At 33.3% G+C, this 20,070-nt stretch overlaps 3 protein-coding genes across 4 annotated transcripts in view; 1 reads left to right on the forward strand and 2 right to left on the reverse strand.

The window, feature by feature from the left end:
• Positions 1 to 4,186, reverse strand: part of LOC128182051 (uncharacterized) — a 69,628-nt gene extending 65,442 nt beyond the window's left edge. Inside the window, exon 1 of the mRNA XM_052850660.1 lies at positions 3,852 to 4,186. Within this exon, the coding sequence (XP_052706620.1) occupies positions 3,852 to 4,164 (313 nt within the window). The 5' untranslated portion in view covers positions 4,165 to 4,186. The remainder of the gene's footprint in view (positions 1 to 3,851) is intronic.
• A 10,874-nt stretch (positions 4,187 to 15,060) lies between these two features.
• Positions 15,061 to 17,706, reverse strand: LOC128180574 (uncharacterized). Of its 2 annotated transcripts, none has more exons than XM_052848693.1 (2): positions 17,622 to 17,706; positions 15,061 to 16,405 (listed from the first exon to the last, which is right to left on the reverse strand). In XM_052848693.1, the coding sequence occupies exons 1-2, from the start codon at positions 17,690 to 17,692 to the stop codon at positions 15,214 to 15,216; spliced, it is 1,263 nt and encodes a 420-aa protein (XP_052704653.1). In that variant the 5' UTR covers positions 17,693 to 17,706; the 3' UTR covers positions 15,061 to 15,213. The 2 variants fall into 2 exon arrangements, with proteins under 2 accessions (XP_052704653.1, XP_052704654.1); XM_052848694.1 differs by lacking the exon at positions 17,622 to 17,706 and adding an exon at positions 17,430 to 17,580.
• Positions 17,707 to 18,628: 922 nt separating this feature from the next.
• The window catches only part of LOC128180405 (nuclear hormone receptor HR96-like), a 28,126-nt gene continuing 26,684 nt past the window's right edge, over positions 18,629 to 20,070 (forward strand). Inside the window, exon 1 of the mRNA XM_052848503.1 lies at positions 18,629 to 18,814. The gene's annotated coding sequence lies outside the window, so the exon portion shown is untranslated. The remainder of the gene's footprint in view (positions 18,815 to 20,070) is intronic.

Below are 20,070 nucleotides of genomic sequence, written 5' to 3' on the forward strand. Positions count from 1 at the left end.
TGAACCCCGCCTGGGACCCCAGTTTTGGTCCAGGGGTCACGATTTTCGCAATTTAGAATCCTTACTATATATACAAGCTTTTGTGTAAATATTGGCATTTCTGGTGCAGTGGTTCTTGAGAAGAAGATTTTTAAACATTTTTCCTATGTATTTCTAAGTTAAACTATGAACCCCGCCTGGGGCCCCAGTTTTGGTCCTGGGGTCACGACTTTTGCAATTAAGAATTTTCACTATATATACAAGCTTTTGTGTAAATATTGGCTTTTCTGGTGCAGTGGTTCTTGAGAAGAAGATTTTTAAACATTTTTCCTATGTATTTCTATTTTAAACTTTGAACCCTGCCTGGGGCCCCAGTTTTGGTCCGGGGGTCACGATTTTTGCAATTTAAAATTTTCACTATATATACAAGCTTTTATGTAAATATTGGCATTTCTGGTGCAGTGGTTCTTGAGAAGAAGATTTTTAAAGACATGCACCCTATACTCACTGTTTCGCAATTATCTCCCTTTCAAAAAGGGATTAGCCCTTTATTTTAGCAATTTATAATCCCCTTCCCATAAGGATGCCTTGTACTAAGTTTGGTTAAATTTGGCCCAGTGGTTTTTAGAGAAGAAGTCAAAAATGTGAAAAGTTTACAGACGGACAGACAGACGACGGGTGATCAGAAAAGCTCACTTGAACCTTCGGTTCAGGTGAGCTAAAAATGATACAATATCATATCATATAAATTTTTTACAAAATAATATATGATATAATATTGTATCATATAAAACAATAGTGTATCATATGATACAATACTATATAATAGGAATCATGTTCTATCATTTAACAACAAATACATCTATCAAGCTAGTTTGAATGACGTAGGATTTCTTTTAGCATCCTTGGTAATGGAGATCAGGCTCTGCATCTGGAGATACCTATGCAATTCATTTATATCATAGTTAAATCAACTATGCAAGTTTGAAATAGCACTATTATCTATTAAACAAGTGACCTGTTTCATAAAACTAAACTTCATCCAGCATCCAAAACCTATGGCTCAGATTCAGCATTCTAGTCTGTCATGAGCATTAGTATCATAAGATGCACCATCCATGCAAGTTTGGTGAAGTTAGGACCATTAATAACTAAGATATAATCATCAGAGGGCACCTGCTCCAAAAACTTTAACCAGCTGACCAGCTCTAAAAACCTTAACCTCATCCAGCATCCGAAACCTACGGCTCAGATTCAGCATTCAAGCTTGTCGGGTGCATCAGTATCATAAGACGCACCATCCATGCACGTTTGGTGAAGTTAGGACCAGTAGTAACTAGAACTGTCCTATTGGGACTAATACCCCCGCAAGGCTAATTTCAAATGGGACAAATAATTGAATTGTATAATAAAGGTTTGCGACACATAAATAAAAAAAAATTCTAGAATTGTTAAAAAACTCAATTACACATGTAGTTAACAAAGAAAAATTAAAATCAAAATTTTCAAAACTTCACTGTAAATACATATGTATAACAGTAATACATTTACAAATTTATGTATCTGGTGATATTTTTTTATTTCATTGTTTTAAAGAAAAACCAACAAAGTGACAATAACCCCTCCCTTTGCAGTAAATGAAAATAGCCAAGCAATGCTCTTCTGTTGATAACACTTTGAATATCTTTCTAATCAGAGTCTTGACAGATGCAATTAGTTGTTTCAAATTTTCCTCACTTTCTCCTATGGTACAATGCAACTCACTATCAGAAAATTGATCCCATAGGACTATGATTTTCTTTGATGAGCTTGTTAAATTGGATAAAATCCCAAAACATTATCATAATTAGCATACTACATAAAAATATGAAAAAAAGAAAATTTAATATTACAAACAATTTTAAAATTGCCTAAACACTACAATCATATCAGTAATTTTGAATTTCATTTAAATTAATGCCCTATAGGGTCACTTCATCAATTTACTTGACTAATAAATTTAAACAGCTTCTAATAATAGCTAACTTCTTTATTAATAATGATATTATTTATTTCATTATAATGATAGAAACTTTTGGTTTACATGAAGCAGTATTAAAATAACCCCAAAACCACCGCCCATTTTACAGATTATCAATTTTCCCTAAACCCATGCTCCATCTAAACCATGGCTCAGATAATGGCCCCCTTGGGACAACTGAATTCAGCCACACTTGTCTTTGATGTTCTTATTAGCTCCTAAGAATTTATCAATGACAAACAGAAATTTTGCATTGTCAGTTGATAGAATACTTATAAAAAATAAATTAAGTTAAGAAATAAAGACAAAAAACCTCCATCTGGATGTATTAATATAAATATATTTTAGAGTGTTTACTATTAATTAATTAATAACCGAAAGTCTGTAAGGATTACCTCCCTTACTTTTCAACATCAGTGTATAATATATAGAATAAGGAAAATGAAAACTGTCATAAAATCATTAAATCTTGTCTGATCTTAAAAAAAATTGCAGGTGCACATCTTCAGATGGTGTTCAACATATGTACAAATTTTCAGACTGTTCCATGCAGTAGTAAAAAATTCTATAGGGGGGACAAAGTTGCGTCTACAGACAGAGGGACAGACGGACGGACAGACGGACAGACAGACAGACGGACAGGGTGAAACCAATATACCCCTCTAAACTTCGTTTGCGGGGGTATAACTAAGATATAATCATCAGAGGGCACCTGCTCCAAAAACTTTAACCAGCTCTAAAAACCTTAACCTCTTCCAGCATCTGAAATTCATGGCCCAGAGTAAGCATCCAAGTCTCTCAAGTCCATGAGTAGGTCCAGATACATCATCCATGCAAGTTTGGTGAAGATAGGACAAGTAATAAGTTAGATACAGGACCTGCTACAAAAACTTTAACCAGGTGGGACGCCGACGCTGAGGGTATAGCATAAGCCCCCCCCCCCCCCCCCCCCCCAACTTCGTCTCTGCGAGCTAAAAATTATCATGTTTTTCTTATTTTCAGTAGGAAATTGAGTGTGTATAACTGCTTTGTTAATACTCAGCATTACAGTTTGGTCAATTTTTTGGATGCGCATTATACACCCGAACTAGTTTTTTTCACCACTTTCAGATCCAAAATGGGGGGGGGGGGGGGGGGGTGCGTATTTTACACTACTGTGTATTATATTCAGTGGATTACGGTACTCACTTTTGTCACCACCATGTATGCGTGTCCAATTTAACTATTTAACCAAAAATCCCCTTTTACACAGTTCAATACAGGGCTTAATTGAATATTTTTGGTACCTAGGCCGGGTCCTGTACCCTTTTAATTGGGAATTTTTTCATCGAAAAATTGCTCTTTTGGGAAAAAACAGTTTAACTAATATTACTCAACACAAGTTAGCAAAAACCAAAACTTTATACAGTTTTCTTGGTTTTCATTTCATATTACATGTTTAATCATTAAATTGATGTTTTCATTACAGTAAACCATATTGACAGGACACTCAGATATTTTGATCACAGGCACCTGAATTTTTATCAATAAGTCGCTCAATAAGACAAATATAAAAAAATTCTACCTCATCTATACATAAATACAAATTTATAATTTAAATGTGTATTTATATATAGAGGAGGTAGAATTTTTTTTATATTTGGCTAACTGAGCGACTGATTATTAAAAATTCAGGTGCCTGTGTTTTGATAAGGATATCTTATTCAGCATAGGTACAAAATCATTCAGCATCCTATCTTCCATGTTTTATAACACATTATCTGATTATTACGCAATTATTTTGGGAAATTTTCAATTAAATTGGGTTCTTTAAGGGATATTAAACCCTGCATTACTTAATTCCTTTTCTCACCTTTAGCTTTGTAAAATGCATTAAGGCGTAAAAAAGCTTCTTTCATGTGAGGTTCCATGTTTTTTATGTCATCACTGCTTGCTTTCTCCATAGTTTCCAAGAAAGAAACTCCGTCATTGAAGATTAATGTAAAAGGAAAAAAACATGGCCGTTGTTTTGTTTTGTCCCTCAACACTTCATATCCACAAGAGACCTCTGAAAATGATATACTTTCCGTCCCATTACAAGATTTTAGTTTGATAATAGCAAATTGTAGCTTATTAAGTCCCAGGGTTGTTAGACCCTCAAATATCCGCTTGTCAAATTCCTCCATCTTAGTTCAAACAAAAGCGCCACGTGGTTTATGCGGAGGTGATTGGCTGTTCGTTCGCTCTAAAACAGGTTCGCCCTTGACGCCGTTCGCTCTAGGTCCGTTCGCCCTTGACTCCGTTCGCACTTAGTTTTATATATAATTATATATATATATATATATATATATATATATATATATATACATATATATATATATATATATATATATATATATATGGGTCATTATCAAAATATGCAGCCTTTTGTGTCAGTGTCAATTTAAAGGGGGAAAAATAATGTTCTGGGGAATATATACAGTACCATTGGATTTTAGAAACTTAAACCTATATTGTTGAACAAATAAATCGACAATTTTACTGCTTAAAGTATAAAAAAAATATTATTTTCTATGAGATTTCAGTGAATTTATGTTGTCATTAAATTTTTCGAACGTCTTTAACCTACAATATCTTCAATAATATTGAGGTTTTATTCCAAAAATCACCATTAATTTTTAAAACAACATTCATATTTTAATTTCTGCTATGCTCCTTAACAAGTTCTCTTTTAAAAACAATGAATTTGATGAGATATATGCTTGTACAAAAAATTTTTGTCATTGGTGTTACAAGGAAAATTATATAAAAATATCTTAAAATACATCAAGTAAATAATATTGTACTACAGTTGGAATCCCCCAGATCATAGTGACATCATTCCCTGCAACTAAAAAGATAAATGTATCAGTGATGACTTCATTGTGATGGAAAATATGGCAGAAAATATTTGTTTGCTCCGAAAAATACAATGTAAACTGTGTCAGTGGGATAACGTGCTATTTAAGGTTTTCTATTATGAAAGAACAAAAAAGTTTTTCACATGAATGATGAATGTTTATCACATTATAACATAGGCTATGTAGCTTTGTGTAGTATCTGTTCTCTTTGGTCATACTGCTACATTTACTATGGATACATCAGTGGTATAACGGTCAGTGGTGTAACTAAAAATTGTTGTTACACCACTGACAAAACTGTTACACCACATGACATTATTGAATTATTTTACTTTTTCTTCCATTTCATATATATTTTGAGCATTTTGAACAATTGTTATTTATCAATTTTACAAGTTAGACACTGTCACAATAAAGAGAGCTTGACTATTTAATTGCAATTGTGTTTTCTTAATCTGGAAAATGAGACCTGTTACACCATTGACATTATTTGAAACACCATTGACATTTTGTATGCTCTAATAATGTTTTACTCATTTAAATACATGATTAAAAGATAAAAGTAAAAACAAATTTAATCTAATAAAGAAATGAAATTATCCACATTTTATTTTTATTAAAAAATCAAACTTTTTAATGACTTATAGTGTATTATAAGATATGTTATTCCACTGACATTTCACATTCCCTATTATGTTATACTAAAATCTTTCAAATGCTTAAAGGTAACAAATGCTAGCTGAGCTTCAACAAACATATATAGACAAAAAGGAAGTGTATATGCGTTGTATGCATTGATTTTGGAGAAAATTGGAGAAAATTCAATTAAATTGTCCAAAATCTATGATTGATATAAGCTGGTATAGTATTGACGATGTTGTTTGTGAGATTGATGAGGCAAAGAAAGTTCGAACTCGGTACAAGGTGGATAAAAGTGTGTGGAAGCCAATAGTAAAAAATATAACATCAAAGAATGAGTGAATTACTGTAAAAAAACATCTACATGCAATTTTTCTGTCAGTGGTGTAACACTGATTATAAGTGGTGTAACAGTGTGTCTATCTTCAGATTATGAAAGAATGAGGCACGAAAACTTTTATTTAAGATCAAATTTATCACGTTTTAAATGCAATCAAAAATAGAAATTAGTTTATTTTACAAAATTTAACATGCTTATCTCTTATTTATTATCGTTAGGTCAGTGGTGTAACTTTATGTCAGTGGTAAAACATAATAATCAGTGGTGTAACATGAACATTTTTCTCCAAATAAAATTAACTGACAATAATACATGTATATTTGAAAACTCCAGTGCATTTTTAGTAATGTCTTTTTTATGCTCCATTGAAAGAAAAATCCAGTTGTGTTCTTTTTAATGCTCAAATTAAAAATTTGTTGGGTAACAGCAAGACTTTGTCTCAAATGTTATGTTGGTCACTATGTAAATGTGTCAAATATTTTCTGTTATCTAATTCTAATAACTTTAAATGAATTTTGTTGATATAAACTTTATGTCCATCATTTTAAAAAAATTATTTTATTTTATTTAAGAATTTTTTCCTATACTATATACCTGTTACACCACTGACAAAATGTTCACAGTTAATTAAATTTCAGTCTAATTATCAACCAAATGGTAGATTCCAATGTTTGCAAATTTTTAGATGTTATACTTCATTGTTTGTTAAATGTGTTTTTGGCAATCAAAGTAATTTTTTCAGCAATAATTTTCTCATGTTTTTCATTTTTCAAAAGTCTGCATATTTTGATAATGACCCATATATATATATATATATATATATATATATATATATATATATATATATATATATATATATATGTATGTATATATAAAATAAATATAAATATAATGTAAATATATATATATATATATATATATACTAAAGCCAGGCCGTACTATTTCGAAATAAATTACTTAAGCCTGTCCCAAGATATTAATGCTTTACATTTGGACGATTTTTAATAAAAATACACATACCCGTGGAAGAAGTGCAATTGAAATCGATGAAAGGGAAAATTTCCAAGATAACTTCATTCACACATTATCATTTTCCCTCGTAAAACTTCACAGGAATGAAAACAGATTTCCTACGGTGATTCACAATAAGGAATGTTGACATCTTTTCTCCATTCGGAAGTCACTCGGAATACCTCGCAAACTTTTTCAACGTTATCATCCGGGCTTTTTTATGCCCAATGCAATGCAAAATCCCCGTAGACTTTTTACTAGTATTTTTAGCAGTGTTTTAAAACCTGACAAGCTAGAGGGGCGTTTCAAAAGGGAAATCTTGGGATTTTTTCATAAGGGATTTATAATTATCAAATAATTTAAGAAAATATGCGACAAATATATCTTGGGACAGATAGTTGTGGGGACTAGCTTTAGTTAGACTGGTTTTTCCATTGCGTATGACATTGTCAAGGAAAACTGTTGAAGCTTTTGGTTGCGTCTGTTCAAACAATAGAATGCTTTCTTAGGTGGTTCATTTAAGCATTGATTTATTACTTTTTGAAAGATACAGTCTCATAACTGCAGCGATGTGTGCATAAAATTTGAGCAATGCAGTTATGAGACTGTATCTTTAAAAAAATTACAATTTTTTTTAACTTCTTGCCTTGTCTGCAAATGTGATTTATACCTTAAAATACCTATTTTATCCTAAGGGTAAGTTCTTATTAATGGAAGAGCCACTGTAACAGCCACAAGCGTGAACAATGATTTTTGCTTGTAACGTTGTAGTTTACAGCGTTCAACGTTTGTGACATCATAATAATTTAATTCTGGATGTAATGCGCTTTCTGATTGGCTAAAAAATTATTTTATATCGTATAAAGAATGTTGCCTACGTCATAGTAAGACTAACGTCAAAAATGTATCAATACGCCTGACGTTACGTTTGAATTTTGTATAATTTTACGTCATTTTAAAGGTCAAATGACCGTATTTATCTACAATGAAGAGAAAAAAAATTAAATAATAAGCAATGAATTAAATATTTATTAGTTTTATACGATATAAAATGGTTTGAAACAGTTTACGCTTTTTTATAAACCGCTTCGCGGTTTATAAAGCATAAACTGCCTCAAACCATTTTATATCGTATAAAACAAATAAATATTGAATTCATTCCTTAAATAAAACTCGTCAATTTAACCTTTGAGTACCCTGTGTGTGTTACAGTGCTATGAATGCCGTAGTTTTCAACACACTTTACAAACAAAAAAGTGTGGAATGTAAATATTGGTTATTTGATGCTGGGTAAGTTTTATTATTTTTCTTTACCGTTGAAAATGGAAGGGGTATAAAATGAATTGTTCTTAAGTCGGACAAATGGAATGGAAGGAAAAATGATGCAACATGGCCCTAAACAGGCATGATGTAGAAAAGTTTTTCAAATCGGCCGATCAAAAAATGGAGAGGTCATTTGTTTAATATCATGTCATCAGACGCAGATCAATATTTCTTCTTTGTTTTTGTTTTGTTTTCGTTTTTTTTTTTGTGTGTGTTTTTTTTTTTTTGGGGGGGGGGGGGGTTAGAATGTAAACACTAAACAATCTATACTTGGATAAAGCCTTTTGTATAAAAGAAGATATACATGATAGTTGTGTACGGCCAGTGTATTCTTTCCAGTTCCTCTGATGTCCCCGTTCTTGGATCTCGATTTGACAGATATGACGTCAGTTGGAGACGGTTAACGGTCTTTAAGAATCGTAGCTGTCAAAGACAACCAGTTCTTTACGTTTCTTAATTATCACAATAAATCTCCAAAAGACCCAAAGATAGAGACATTCATATCAAACATATGGGCTATCAACTATGGATAGAATCATGAAAAATCGGCTATTTTCGTTTAATCAAAAATTCGTGGTTCAAGAAATAATTGGTTTATCTTGCATTGCATGAAGGATCTCCTAATAAATATGTCAAAGAATGATCCCTTATTCCTTAATTATATTTATAAATATTCATAAGTTTGACAATAGAGAAAATACAACCCTATTTTGTCAATAATGAAGTATTGAAACTTGAACGCTTTCTTTTAAGATTAACGGTTTCAGACGAATGTTTTTAGTATTATATTTGATTCTTTACTTTAGGTATAGTCTGACCCAAGATATTCATGCAGCACATTTGGACGATTTTTAATAAAAATACACATACCTGTGAAAGAAGTGCAATTGAAAAAGTTGAAAGGGACAATTTCCAAGATAATTTCATTGACACATTATCATCTTTCACTCGGAAAAATTCACAGAAACGAAAAAAGATTCCTTACGGAGATTTATAAGGGGGAATGTTTACATCTTTTCTCCATTCGGAATACACTCGGAATACATCGCGCAATTTTACAACGTTATCATCCGGGCTAACTGCAATACAAAATCCCCGTAGACATCACTTTTTTTAGCATGTCATGTAAACATTTATGTATATTTTCATTAAATATAAATAATTTGATCAAACAAAGAGAGATAACTTTGTATTTTGGGTTAAAATAGCTCATTTCATAATAGAAAATAACAGAAAACAGAATGTTTTTTTAAAACACCCCCCCCCCCCCCCGTGAAACAAAAATTCCTTATGAGGGGTTTTATATATTGTTATTTGGCATTTTTTTTTACCAAAGGGTTTGTTGTTTCACCGGGGGGGGGGGGGGGGGGGGGGGACATATGTCTACAGACCGAAATACATTCCAAAAAAAGAATTTTGCCTTGTAAATTTTCGAAAAATAATAACAGATATGAATTAAAATGAAATTTTACATTAATATCTAACGTAAACATGTGATTATTAAGTTTTTATGCATATATCGGCCGCTAAATAATATTTTCATCGACCGCTAAAAAATATTTTCCTCACTCATAGGGACCGATTTCGATGAAATTTTTTAGACCCCCCCCCCCCCCCCCCCCCCGTAAGCAAAACTTTTGTTTAAAAATTATAAAGACTACAAATTTTATTTTGATATAAATCAATTAGGATTTGATCACACTTTTTAGTAGATAAATTTGTTTTTGAATATCTGACAGAAAATCCGAAATATTTGGATGCGAAATGTAGGCGGGAAACGGGCGTTAGCGTTCACAGTTCTTTGTTACCTTTCGGGTTTTTTTTCTAAAATTCCAAACTTGTTAACTAGGATTCAGGTTGTCATATTTACAATTTAATAGATATGACGTACATGTCTGACAGTTATGGATGGACTACTTTATTCTATTTTGTAAAGTGGACAGGCATAGCTTACATCCACTTCTCTTCGCAAACCCTCATATTTTGATTCTGGAAAACGTGTAAATGTTGGAACCGAAGACGGTCTACACTTCCACCCATGTTTCGACTCCAGTTTTTCTAAAACGCTAATCGAACACTCACATGGGAAAGAGACAGAACGTTAGAGGGAAATAGCTGGTTGAATGTTGGATTGATCAACCAAATACATACTGTTCGTACATCGGTCATGTTTAACCTACTTTGTACATTTTAGTGCAATGCAAAATGCACCAGGACGCCATGTAAAGAAAGATAACTCGTAACTTATCATGTCTTATCATGTGTACTGCAAGTTTTAAAATGTATGCTTGTGGACGTACTGAGTCCACCCGACAAATGTGTGGATCATCTCTAAACCAAAATGGAATGTACACATATAATTATACATTGGGACTCTCTTCTAGTTTTCTCTGAACCTTTTGGCGAAGGTATAAAGGAACTTAAAGATTCTAAGTTAGCTTACATTCAAATTATTTCTACAAATAAAATATTACATCCTCGGATTTCTTCAGAGGATTTTTTTAAACAGCATGTTGATGTCAAATTGGAACTAATCCCACCCAGTTGTGGCCTTTCTACAATGTATGACACCCAAGAATTACAGTATGAAGTAAAAGGTCCTCCCCGGGATCTATCTGAACCCCAGTGGTACCAAAATTCTGGGTTTTTTTCTTCTTTTACAGATTACTGCCTTCATTTTATATATATAAAAAAAAAAGAATAAGGAAGTGCTCTTCTCTCTATATTATTGATGAACTCTGAACCAAAACACAAGCCTCTCCCTGACCCATATGGGTCATGATTTGAAAAAAATTAAATCTAACAGCACAATATGTAAGATGCTTGGTGCCAGAGTTTTTTTCAGGTCTTAAAAATTAAGACTTTAAAAAATGTTACACCTTTTTACTAATTATTTCCTAATTAAATCCATTTTTAAGGGAGTTTTATTTTAACAAACTACAAAGCCCTTCAACAAAGGATGCTTTGTGAAACTTTGATACTGGACAAGAGGCTCTGGATACGAATTAAGCCGAAAAAAAATTCAGATGAACTTTCGCAGGGCACAAAAAGTGATCAGAAAACTCACTTGAGCTTTCAGCTCAGATGAGCTAAAATTGTGCCTAAATGCACAACAAATTGAACACAAGGTTGAGGTCGAGTTTTACAATTATTTTTCATATTGTATCTACCGGTAGTACTGTTTGGTCCATACTTTTTCAATCTCTATAAGTACTGGCATTTATTCCTGGTTCTAAGTTAAAACAAAATAGTTACCAGTAAACTTTGTTTCATGTTGCATTTTTTGTGAGTTGATTTTAATCAACTCTCCTATGCAGTCACTCTGGCAAACCGAAAGTGAAACAGTGTTTGGACCAAAGTACAAATCATCGCCGCTGACAAGACTTAGTTCTTGAGAATAATTGATAAATTCGAAGTAATGTATGCTTAAGCATTGTTTTTTATAAATACCTTGAAAATAGTCAGATTTTTAAATGGTACGAACGATTTCGATATTTTTTGTAGTTGTATGTATTCTAACGCCAGAGTTCAATATAGTCTCGTACTCTACGCTCGGCTGTCTTCGAAAATCTCCGACAAGCAGAGAGTCTCTCTTGCTTGTTGGAGATTAACGGCGACAGCCGAGCGTTTGGTTGAACGAGACGAGGGTTCAACTGCTTGGATCAATAAATTTTCCAGAAATATTTCTATCACTGATACATAGTTTGATTGAATTTATTCTATCCTTAACTGAATTCATAGGGGTTTTATCAACATTCCTGTGTCGAAAAAGTCCGAAAATTCGTATTATAAAAATGTGTGTAATTCAAATACAGATTTGAAACTACCTGAACTTGTCATGCAAAATAGTATCATTGATTTTAAAATAAATAAACATCGATAAAATCAACTCCCGTCAGTTCTTCGGTACTTTGATTGGTCATTGAAACCAGCCTCCATTCATAAAAGAAATGAAAGGTACTGTTACCTAAGTTTAATATTTTCTAATATCATTAACACGATGAGGCAATTATTTCTTCATGTAAAGTAAGGATTTGATAAACTCAAAAAGTATTGTTTTCCTTCAGATAGGTCTCTTCATGAATTACATAGACAGATAATGTCAGCCTGTGAATTGGGGTAAACAGACTGCCACATTCAATGGTTCTTGCAACTGTTTTGGTAGTGGTTTAAAGATCTGCATCATCATCAAATTGTATGCACACACTGCTGCAGTTATATATGATACTAATTATATCTTTCAAAAACTAATGTTTCAATGCTGAAATGGCTGTTCATATCCCTGACTAAGAGCGTATAAAGGTGGCTGAGGATACATTTTTTGTGGAGGAAATGAAAAGCAGATAGTGCGGCGAGTGCTCATATAAGTGATATAAATTTCCAGTGGAATTTTAAAGGAACACTTGTATATAATTAAAGACTTGACCTATAGGACCGGTTTTGGTTTCTGTCTTACCAAAAAAACATATCGATTTATGTTACAATTCTTGATTTCAGGCCATACACAGTAAACTCTTAGGTTTTAGTTCTCATAATGTATAGTGATTGAAAAAAAAAGTTCAGTCGTTGTCCGAGCAGTATGAGTTATGAACGTTTTTTTTTCCAGTGTGGATCCTGTATTACAATACATGTTCTTTATATATGCGTTTATTTACAACCAAGGACATCATTAGCAACTATCGAAAGTCTCGTGTGGCACGAATTTTAAAGTGGCAAACCATTTGATTCTTTGCGACAAATAATGCACGTTGCCTCAATTTTTCAGAACAGAAATAACAGAAAGAGTGATTTTTACGAGGCGTTCGAACACTATCATCATTCACTGTACATTCAATTTAACTCTGTATTAACAGCTGCATCCCTTGCATAAGGGGACGTTCCTGGTGCCGGGATAACGAGGGGACAGAAAACTCTAACTGGTCCACCACCATTTTTTCTAATCTATAAACCTTCCTCCTGCATTTTTTGCTTAAAATGTCACCACTGCACACGTTCTTTGCAAAGAACGAATTGCATCAACTTTGCATGCAGTATTTCTCCCACAAGTGTACCATTTCCAATAGATGTTCTGGAAAGGCAAACGAAACAGTTTTCCCTCGGCATGATTTTTTTTACGTAGCAACTGTCTCGAGTAACACAGAGTAAATGATACTTGTCCTCAAGCAAAGCGTGCTTACTCTACGGTATACTACATGTAGTTCCGGTTGATTGCTTTTATATGAAGTTAAGTATATACCTTTTCTATCGGTATCTTTAATTCAAAAAGCAAATATGTGTTATAGCGAAGTCCAAGCGACCAATGGATTTACTTCGTTATATCCGAATTCGTTATAACCGTATAATTTTGCAGAGTTCTTATAAAATATTTTACAGGGGACTCAAAAAACTTCGCGTACTAAACGAGTTTTACTGTATGCTTTCATCAGGAAGATTAAAGTTACATATGCAAAATGCAGAAATCTGCATAAAGAAAATTAAAGGGTATTCATTTATAAATGCCAGTTATTTTAAAAAAAGAAAAAATTATGCCCACAAATGGAATCGAATCACGGCAAAATAAAAATCATGTGCATGTGACATAGCCAGCACTTTAACCTACTGAGCTATCCAAACTTACACTTTCAGCTGTAAATATAGTTGCCGAAATTTTTGTCGGTTTTTTTTTTCAAAACAAATTCGACCCCAGGGTTAGGGTGCCCCTAAAAATAAGTTATTCCTTGTACAAAACTATCAAAATATCTAAGATTTTCTTTAGGAACAGCTAGGCCGGTTCTGAAGGATATCTAGGCCAAAAACCATGCATAAATATACTGAGAAAATGCTGTTTTAGCCAACTTTGAGCATTAATAATAAAAGTACATGAGCAATAGGATAGGTTCAAAATGCAAATTCGAAAAATTTAGAAATATGCACAATAGAAAATAACAAAAAAAACTTTGATTTTCAAAAGTAATTTTTTTCTTTGGGAAATCCATCTTTCTTATTGGTCAATTCTTTTGTTATTTGCAATAGATCCTTTGCTAAAATTTTGTTGCATGGTCCTGACTCTCAGTTGAGAATTTTTAAACATTTAAGAATAAAACAAGTACAACTTATTATTTTATAGAATAGCAAGGGATGATCTCAAAATTGTACTTTTTCACAGGTCCAGTACCATGCTCCTGTCCAAAGCAATAAACAAACATATCAGGATTTGTAGAATAATCTACCCATGCAAAAAATCACCAATTAATGGGGGGGGGGGGGGGGTGGTGGTGAATCACCTTTCCTTTGAGTGACATTTCGTCTTCTGAGCCCACACTTTTTTCATGTGAAAATTTGGGCCAGTTTCACATTTTCATTCCACATCTGATCAAAAGTGCAACCAGTACTAAAGTGTCCTATATCAATGAAATTGACACGAGCTCCTCGATTCACAAATTGAATGCAATAAACATTCTAGCAATTTTCCCCTCAAATAACAAGCCAAACCTCAGGTTCTCCCCTGACCAATCTAATGCAAAACTATCCCCTGCCACCCATAAAGGCTTTAAAGAGACATTGCCACTCAAATACTTCATACAAATTAACATCAAAATGAATATAAATATAAACATTAAATGCTTATTCTAGGATTTTATCGGTCCTGAAGCATACCTATACCTAGGCGGTGCACACAAATTATCATACCGCACATTACAATTTGTCTGTATCGCCATGGTGTGTTATAAGACCAACGACATCCAAAATTAAGCATTCAATGCTTAATTGACCTCTAAATGTTGTGTAATCAATAATTATCTTGTATCATGTATTTGTATAGGGAGAAGGCAATCTAAGAAACAGAACTTGTGCCCAATCAAAATTGTAAATCATAAAATAAAAATATGTTCAAATCAAATCACTTTATCTTGGTCTAATATACAACTCAGAGCAATTGATTTAATTCAATTTACAACATTCACTGTAGACTGCAGAGTTTTTTTTTCTTCTAATTTACATTAGATTGAAATTGGCAATTAGGGTAAACACACAGCAGGACATTAGTTAATATTTGATGAGTCAGCATTCAATGGTTCTTTTAACACTTTTGGTAGTGGTCTAAAGCTATGCTTCATCATTGTGATTTGATCTGCAACCTTTTGGACCTCCTCTGCTTTGTCCCCAGTGACAATACATTGTAATTTCTTTCTATCATTTTCACTCTCATGAAAATGGATCTTGACATTAGAATGGTAATCCCTCTCTAACTGTCTTTTGAAGTTTTGGTTTATATGATCTTTAAAGCTTCTTGTGTATTTGTCAACATTAACAATTTTCTTGAACTGATTTTTGGCTTCTTCTGTTTTATTTTGAAATGTATCCAAAACATATGCCTGAAATTTTGCTGCAGTTTCTTTGTTGTCTGCATATACTGTTACATAAATCTTTCCTTCTTTCCTTGAGGTTCCAAAATAAACATTTTCCTCGAATTCTTTTTCGCATTTTGAGAGAACATCCGCCATTGAAAATTCATCTGGGCAATCAAAAATTAAAACATCAGCTGATCTCAGTTCTTCCAAAGCTCCATCCACAACTTTCTTGAGGGCCACTTCTGCCTCATCTCGTTTTGTAGCATCATTAGAATGTACAGTGAAACCTTTTCTGTAAACAAATCTCTTATAATGTATCTTACATTCAAAGTGCTCCTCAATTTTCCTTAATTCACTTTCTTTATCTTTAAGCACTTTGAATAGTACATGGCTTGCAGGGATGTCACCTTCTTCAGGTTGGGCTGGCACAAACCCTTCAAAAGTGTGCAGAGGTTTTGGTTTGGAACCCCCTGTTCTTTCTTCAAACCATTCTTTTAGCAACCTTCCAACCTTTTCTGCCTCTTCCTTGGTTTTCCCATACAGATAAACATCAAACTTGCTCCTCTCCCCAGCCGATTTTATAAAGTACCCAACATCATTCTGCCAACTCAGATCTGTTAATTTCCTTTGAAGAAGATATATCTTATCGATGGCTATTGGAATTATCACACATTCTTTTCCAAACTTTTCAGAAATCCACTTGGGTTCGTCAGCTTCGTTTTCCTTCTCCCTGGAAGCTGATAAATGGAATTTGCTCAGTGAAATTGAGGGAACTCTGATCACATGACTGGTCATGTGATTTACTGCTCTGTCTGACCATGCCACACTGACATTGGCAAAAGCTGGCACGGAGATGAATCTCTGTGTACAGTGGCTTCCAAAACTGAAATTCAAAAATAAAATATACTTTATCAATAATATCATACCTGTAAAGAAAACAACTTGCAAGAAATTATTCTATTAAATAATCAATACAATTTAGAAATGCTCTAATATCTTACAATGGTCATTCATTCATTTAAACAGTAGACTGCTTCCTTTGGTGATTCATGTGGGATATGAAGATAGCGACATTGTAGAAAAAATACAAAACCTGCATTAGAGTGTTACTTAAAATTTTTTCTGCAATGATCACTATCCTCATAATGGAAATGAATCATTAAAGAGAGCACTTCATTGTTTATATTTACACCTTTCTTTTAATAAAAGCTGAAGATTTTTACCAGATTATCTTTGATAAACTGTTTAGAACTACATTCTGTAGATTTCAGTCCTATCAGATTCTATACAGGCTTGCAACCAGTTCTTGCCGAGTTTCATTTTGCCAGTGCGAGTTTCGCTTAATCCGAGATTCCTCTGACTCTAACCCCCGCTTTTATATTGTGACGTGTGTCACAATATAAAAGTGGGGGTTAGAGTCAGAGGAATCTCAGATTATGTTTTGCCATTTTATCAACACATACATTGTGTAAAATTATATAAGAAAAATGATATAACAATGCACTGGCGAGAAACAATACTCAGCGAGAACTGGTCGCACGCCAGAAAAGCTGTGAATTACGATCAATCCCGTAATAAATAGAGGGATTCATACTTAGTGAATGTAAATATATACAGTCGACAGTCTTATTGAATATGAATTCTCTGGTATACTATAAGAGCAGGGAGCCAGGGACGTACAGTGTAATAAGGAGTAACCATTCATTGTGAAATGGGAAACTGGGACAGACTAGTTACATAAAGAATACAACATTTGTGACAGTGATTTTAGAAAAAAAATGAAGGTCAAAAACAAAAACATAATTTCTGTAGGCAGAATGTAAAGCCACTGTGTGACCAATGTTTTAAATGCCTTTTGACAGATACCATATTTTGACAGAAGAGCAAATGTTGTCATATAAGCTTACAAATTTCCAATCCATTTTAAGCCGGCTGAGAGGTTTGCTTGACCATGCTATAGGCCTGTAATTTTTTGTAACTATGCTGAGCAAGTTTGTTTAGCCGACAAGTCCGTTTCACTTCATTATCTTCATTAAAAATATATTTACATTAATTACTACTCTATTACTATATTTCCATTGATTAATAATCAAACTTGCCATGTTGATGATGAGGCGGAGAAAATTTTTGATGTCAACACGTGCGTCCGTAAACATCTACGAAACGCCATTTTTCTATTTTTTACTACGGTGACGTTCTGATTCGTTCCCATTTAGTTTAGGATCGAACTATATCATCGGGTTTAATTATAATTTCATTGCAAACTCTGTTGTCTGAAAATTTGGTAGAATCTGAAAAATGCTCTTATAATACTTTATTTAAAAACTAATAACTTACATATATGCCTACAATCATATTTAAAGGTAAAATAAAACCCAATGTTTTAAACCATACTGTTAACGTAGGCATATAACGTTACATGCATATTTATAAAAAATAAAGTATATCTAGAGGGTCTGAAGGTGGAGGGGGGGGGGGGTCATCCCCCCCCCCCCCCGAAAAATTAAAATTTGTAAAACTTACAAAGTAAAATTATCGTCCATATGCCTCAGCACCCCCCCCCCCCGGAAAACACAATTATTTCTCGGACCCCCTCCCTGGGAAAAAAATTCTGAATCAGGATCCAGAACGTTGTAAAAGTTGTTGCAATATTTAAGAAGAAAAGTCGCATCTGCTAACCGACTGGTCTAGCTCAGCATCACGTTCAGGATGTATCATTGTGAAAAACTGATTCAAATTACTTTTATCGAAAAATGAAAATGAATTTAAATGACTTGACCTAGGATTTGCTCATGGCCCGTAAATAAAATTCATCCTATTAAACATCGCTCGTTTCACTTATTCATGTAATTTTTTCGATCTTTTGTATAATTGTGTGCACAGCAAAATAAAGTGCAACCAACGCATGTACAATGCATATGGCATAACAATACCCGTCTTCTTGTTGATAAAAACGTGCTATGTATACAATCAACTATATACATGTTCATGACGTCAATGTGTGAAACGACAGTTTTGTGTGGGCGATGGGTCTGTCTCTTTTCAATTTAAAAGAAAAGTAAAAAAAAATGAAAAAGACTAGAGGGTCTTAGTCATCCTGCTTTTAACTGCACTAAGTGATCCGGATATCAAACAACTTTCAACATGAAGTGAATAACAGACGGCACAACTCAGCCCCGTACATTACGTTCTCGTTTGGATCTGTATTGGTTGCATACATGTATTTTAGATACCTGTTGAAGACTCAGAGATAATTAATTTCATCCTTAAATATACGGTGTACGTGGACGATGTAAGTACATTCATCCATTTAGATACTTCATCACAAAAAATTACGATCAAATACGTGTATTTCTTTAGTAATAGATGATTTTGTACACCCTTGTTTAATGATTATGTAAGAACAATATGGTGTGTGTGTGTGTGTGTGTGTGTGTGTGTGTGTGTGTGTGTGTGTGTGTGTGTGTGGGTGGGGGGTTCAACACATTTGAAATCATTGGATAGTAAGAAATGTTCCGAGATCACATTTAATTAATACATGTCAACCCAATTTTTTTTTTTCGCGCCCCCAAACTTTTCATATACATGTAGAGTATACATACCCATATTATTCATTCATATAGGTGGATATTTGTAACCATCTCTATATATCTGGTAGTCAACATCACTCATTTAAATGCTCATGCTTGGATGTAAGGGGGATGGGGCTCGAAGTCCGGGCCGGCACCCCCTTCTTATGGAAAATTGAAATTGATGAAAGGAAAAATATTTAAGACATCTTTATTGACATATTATCATTTTTAACTTGAAAAGATTCATATGAACAAAAAAAGATATTTTACGGAGAGCTATAATGAGAAATTTTGACATCTTTTCTACATTCGGAAGTCACTTGCATTGGAATACATCGCACAATTTTCAACGTTTTTCATCCGGGTATTTTCCTTGCTTTTGCAAGAAAAACCCCCGTGGACTCTCTTTTTATTTGGTTGTGTATTGAAACCTGAAGCGGTAGAGGGGACGTTTCAAACTGGATTTTTTTTTCAATTTTCGTCAGTTCCGCATCTTTTAAAAATGTTTAAAATTTTTTTACATATTGATTCAAATTCACTCAAAATTGCTACATTTGTAATTCATTATATTTCAATTACACAACTTCTTAATTGTTTAATATGACCATCAATGTGCTGAAACACAGCTATAACAATGAATAAATATTGCCAAAACAATCAATCACATTACACTAATATTAAATCCGAGTCCGGTACTAGTATGCTTCTAATGACGTCACGTTTCTAAGAATAATTGAACATTGCAAATGACCAAAATGGTTTACATGTCAAAGATATCGATATCATCACGTGCCAATGAAAAGGTTATCGCTTATTTGACACAATTAATCGTAGATAAAATAAACAGGATGTAATTTTGCCATGTTTTGACACATTCTAGCTTGAACCTGACCGTTGTAAATTGTTGACATTTGATTGTAGATTTTTGAAATGCAAAAAATGACGTACGTCATAAAAACAGCGAGGAATTTTTCGG

This window comes from Crassostrea angulata, chromosome 4 (genome assembly GCF_025612915.1).
Source record: "Crassostrea angulata isolate pt1a10 chromosome 4, ASM2561291v2, whole genome shotgun sequence".
Classification (NCBI taxonomy): domain Eukaryota; kingdom Metazoa; phylum Mollusca; class Bivalvia; order Ostreida; family Ostreidae; genus Magallana; species Magallana angulata.

Bases quoted from the DNA above. Each gene is read 5' to 3' on its own strand.
- LOC128180574 (XM_052848693.1), bottom strand. From the start codon at position 17,692: ATGGCGTTTCGTAGATGTTTACGGACGCACGTGTTGACATCAAAAATT. The intron at 16,406-17,621 runs GCAAGTTTGATT...TTTGAATTTCAG, and splicing joins TCCGCCTCATCATCAACATG to TTTTGGAAGCCACTGTACAC.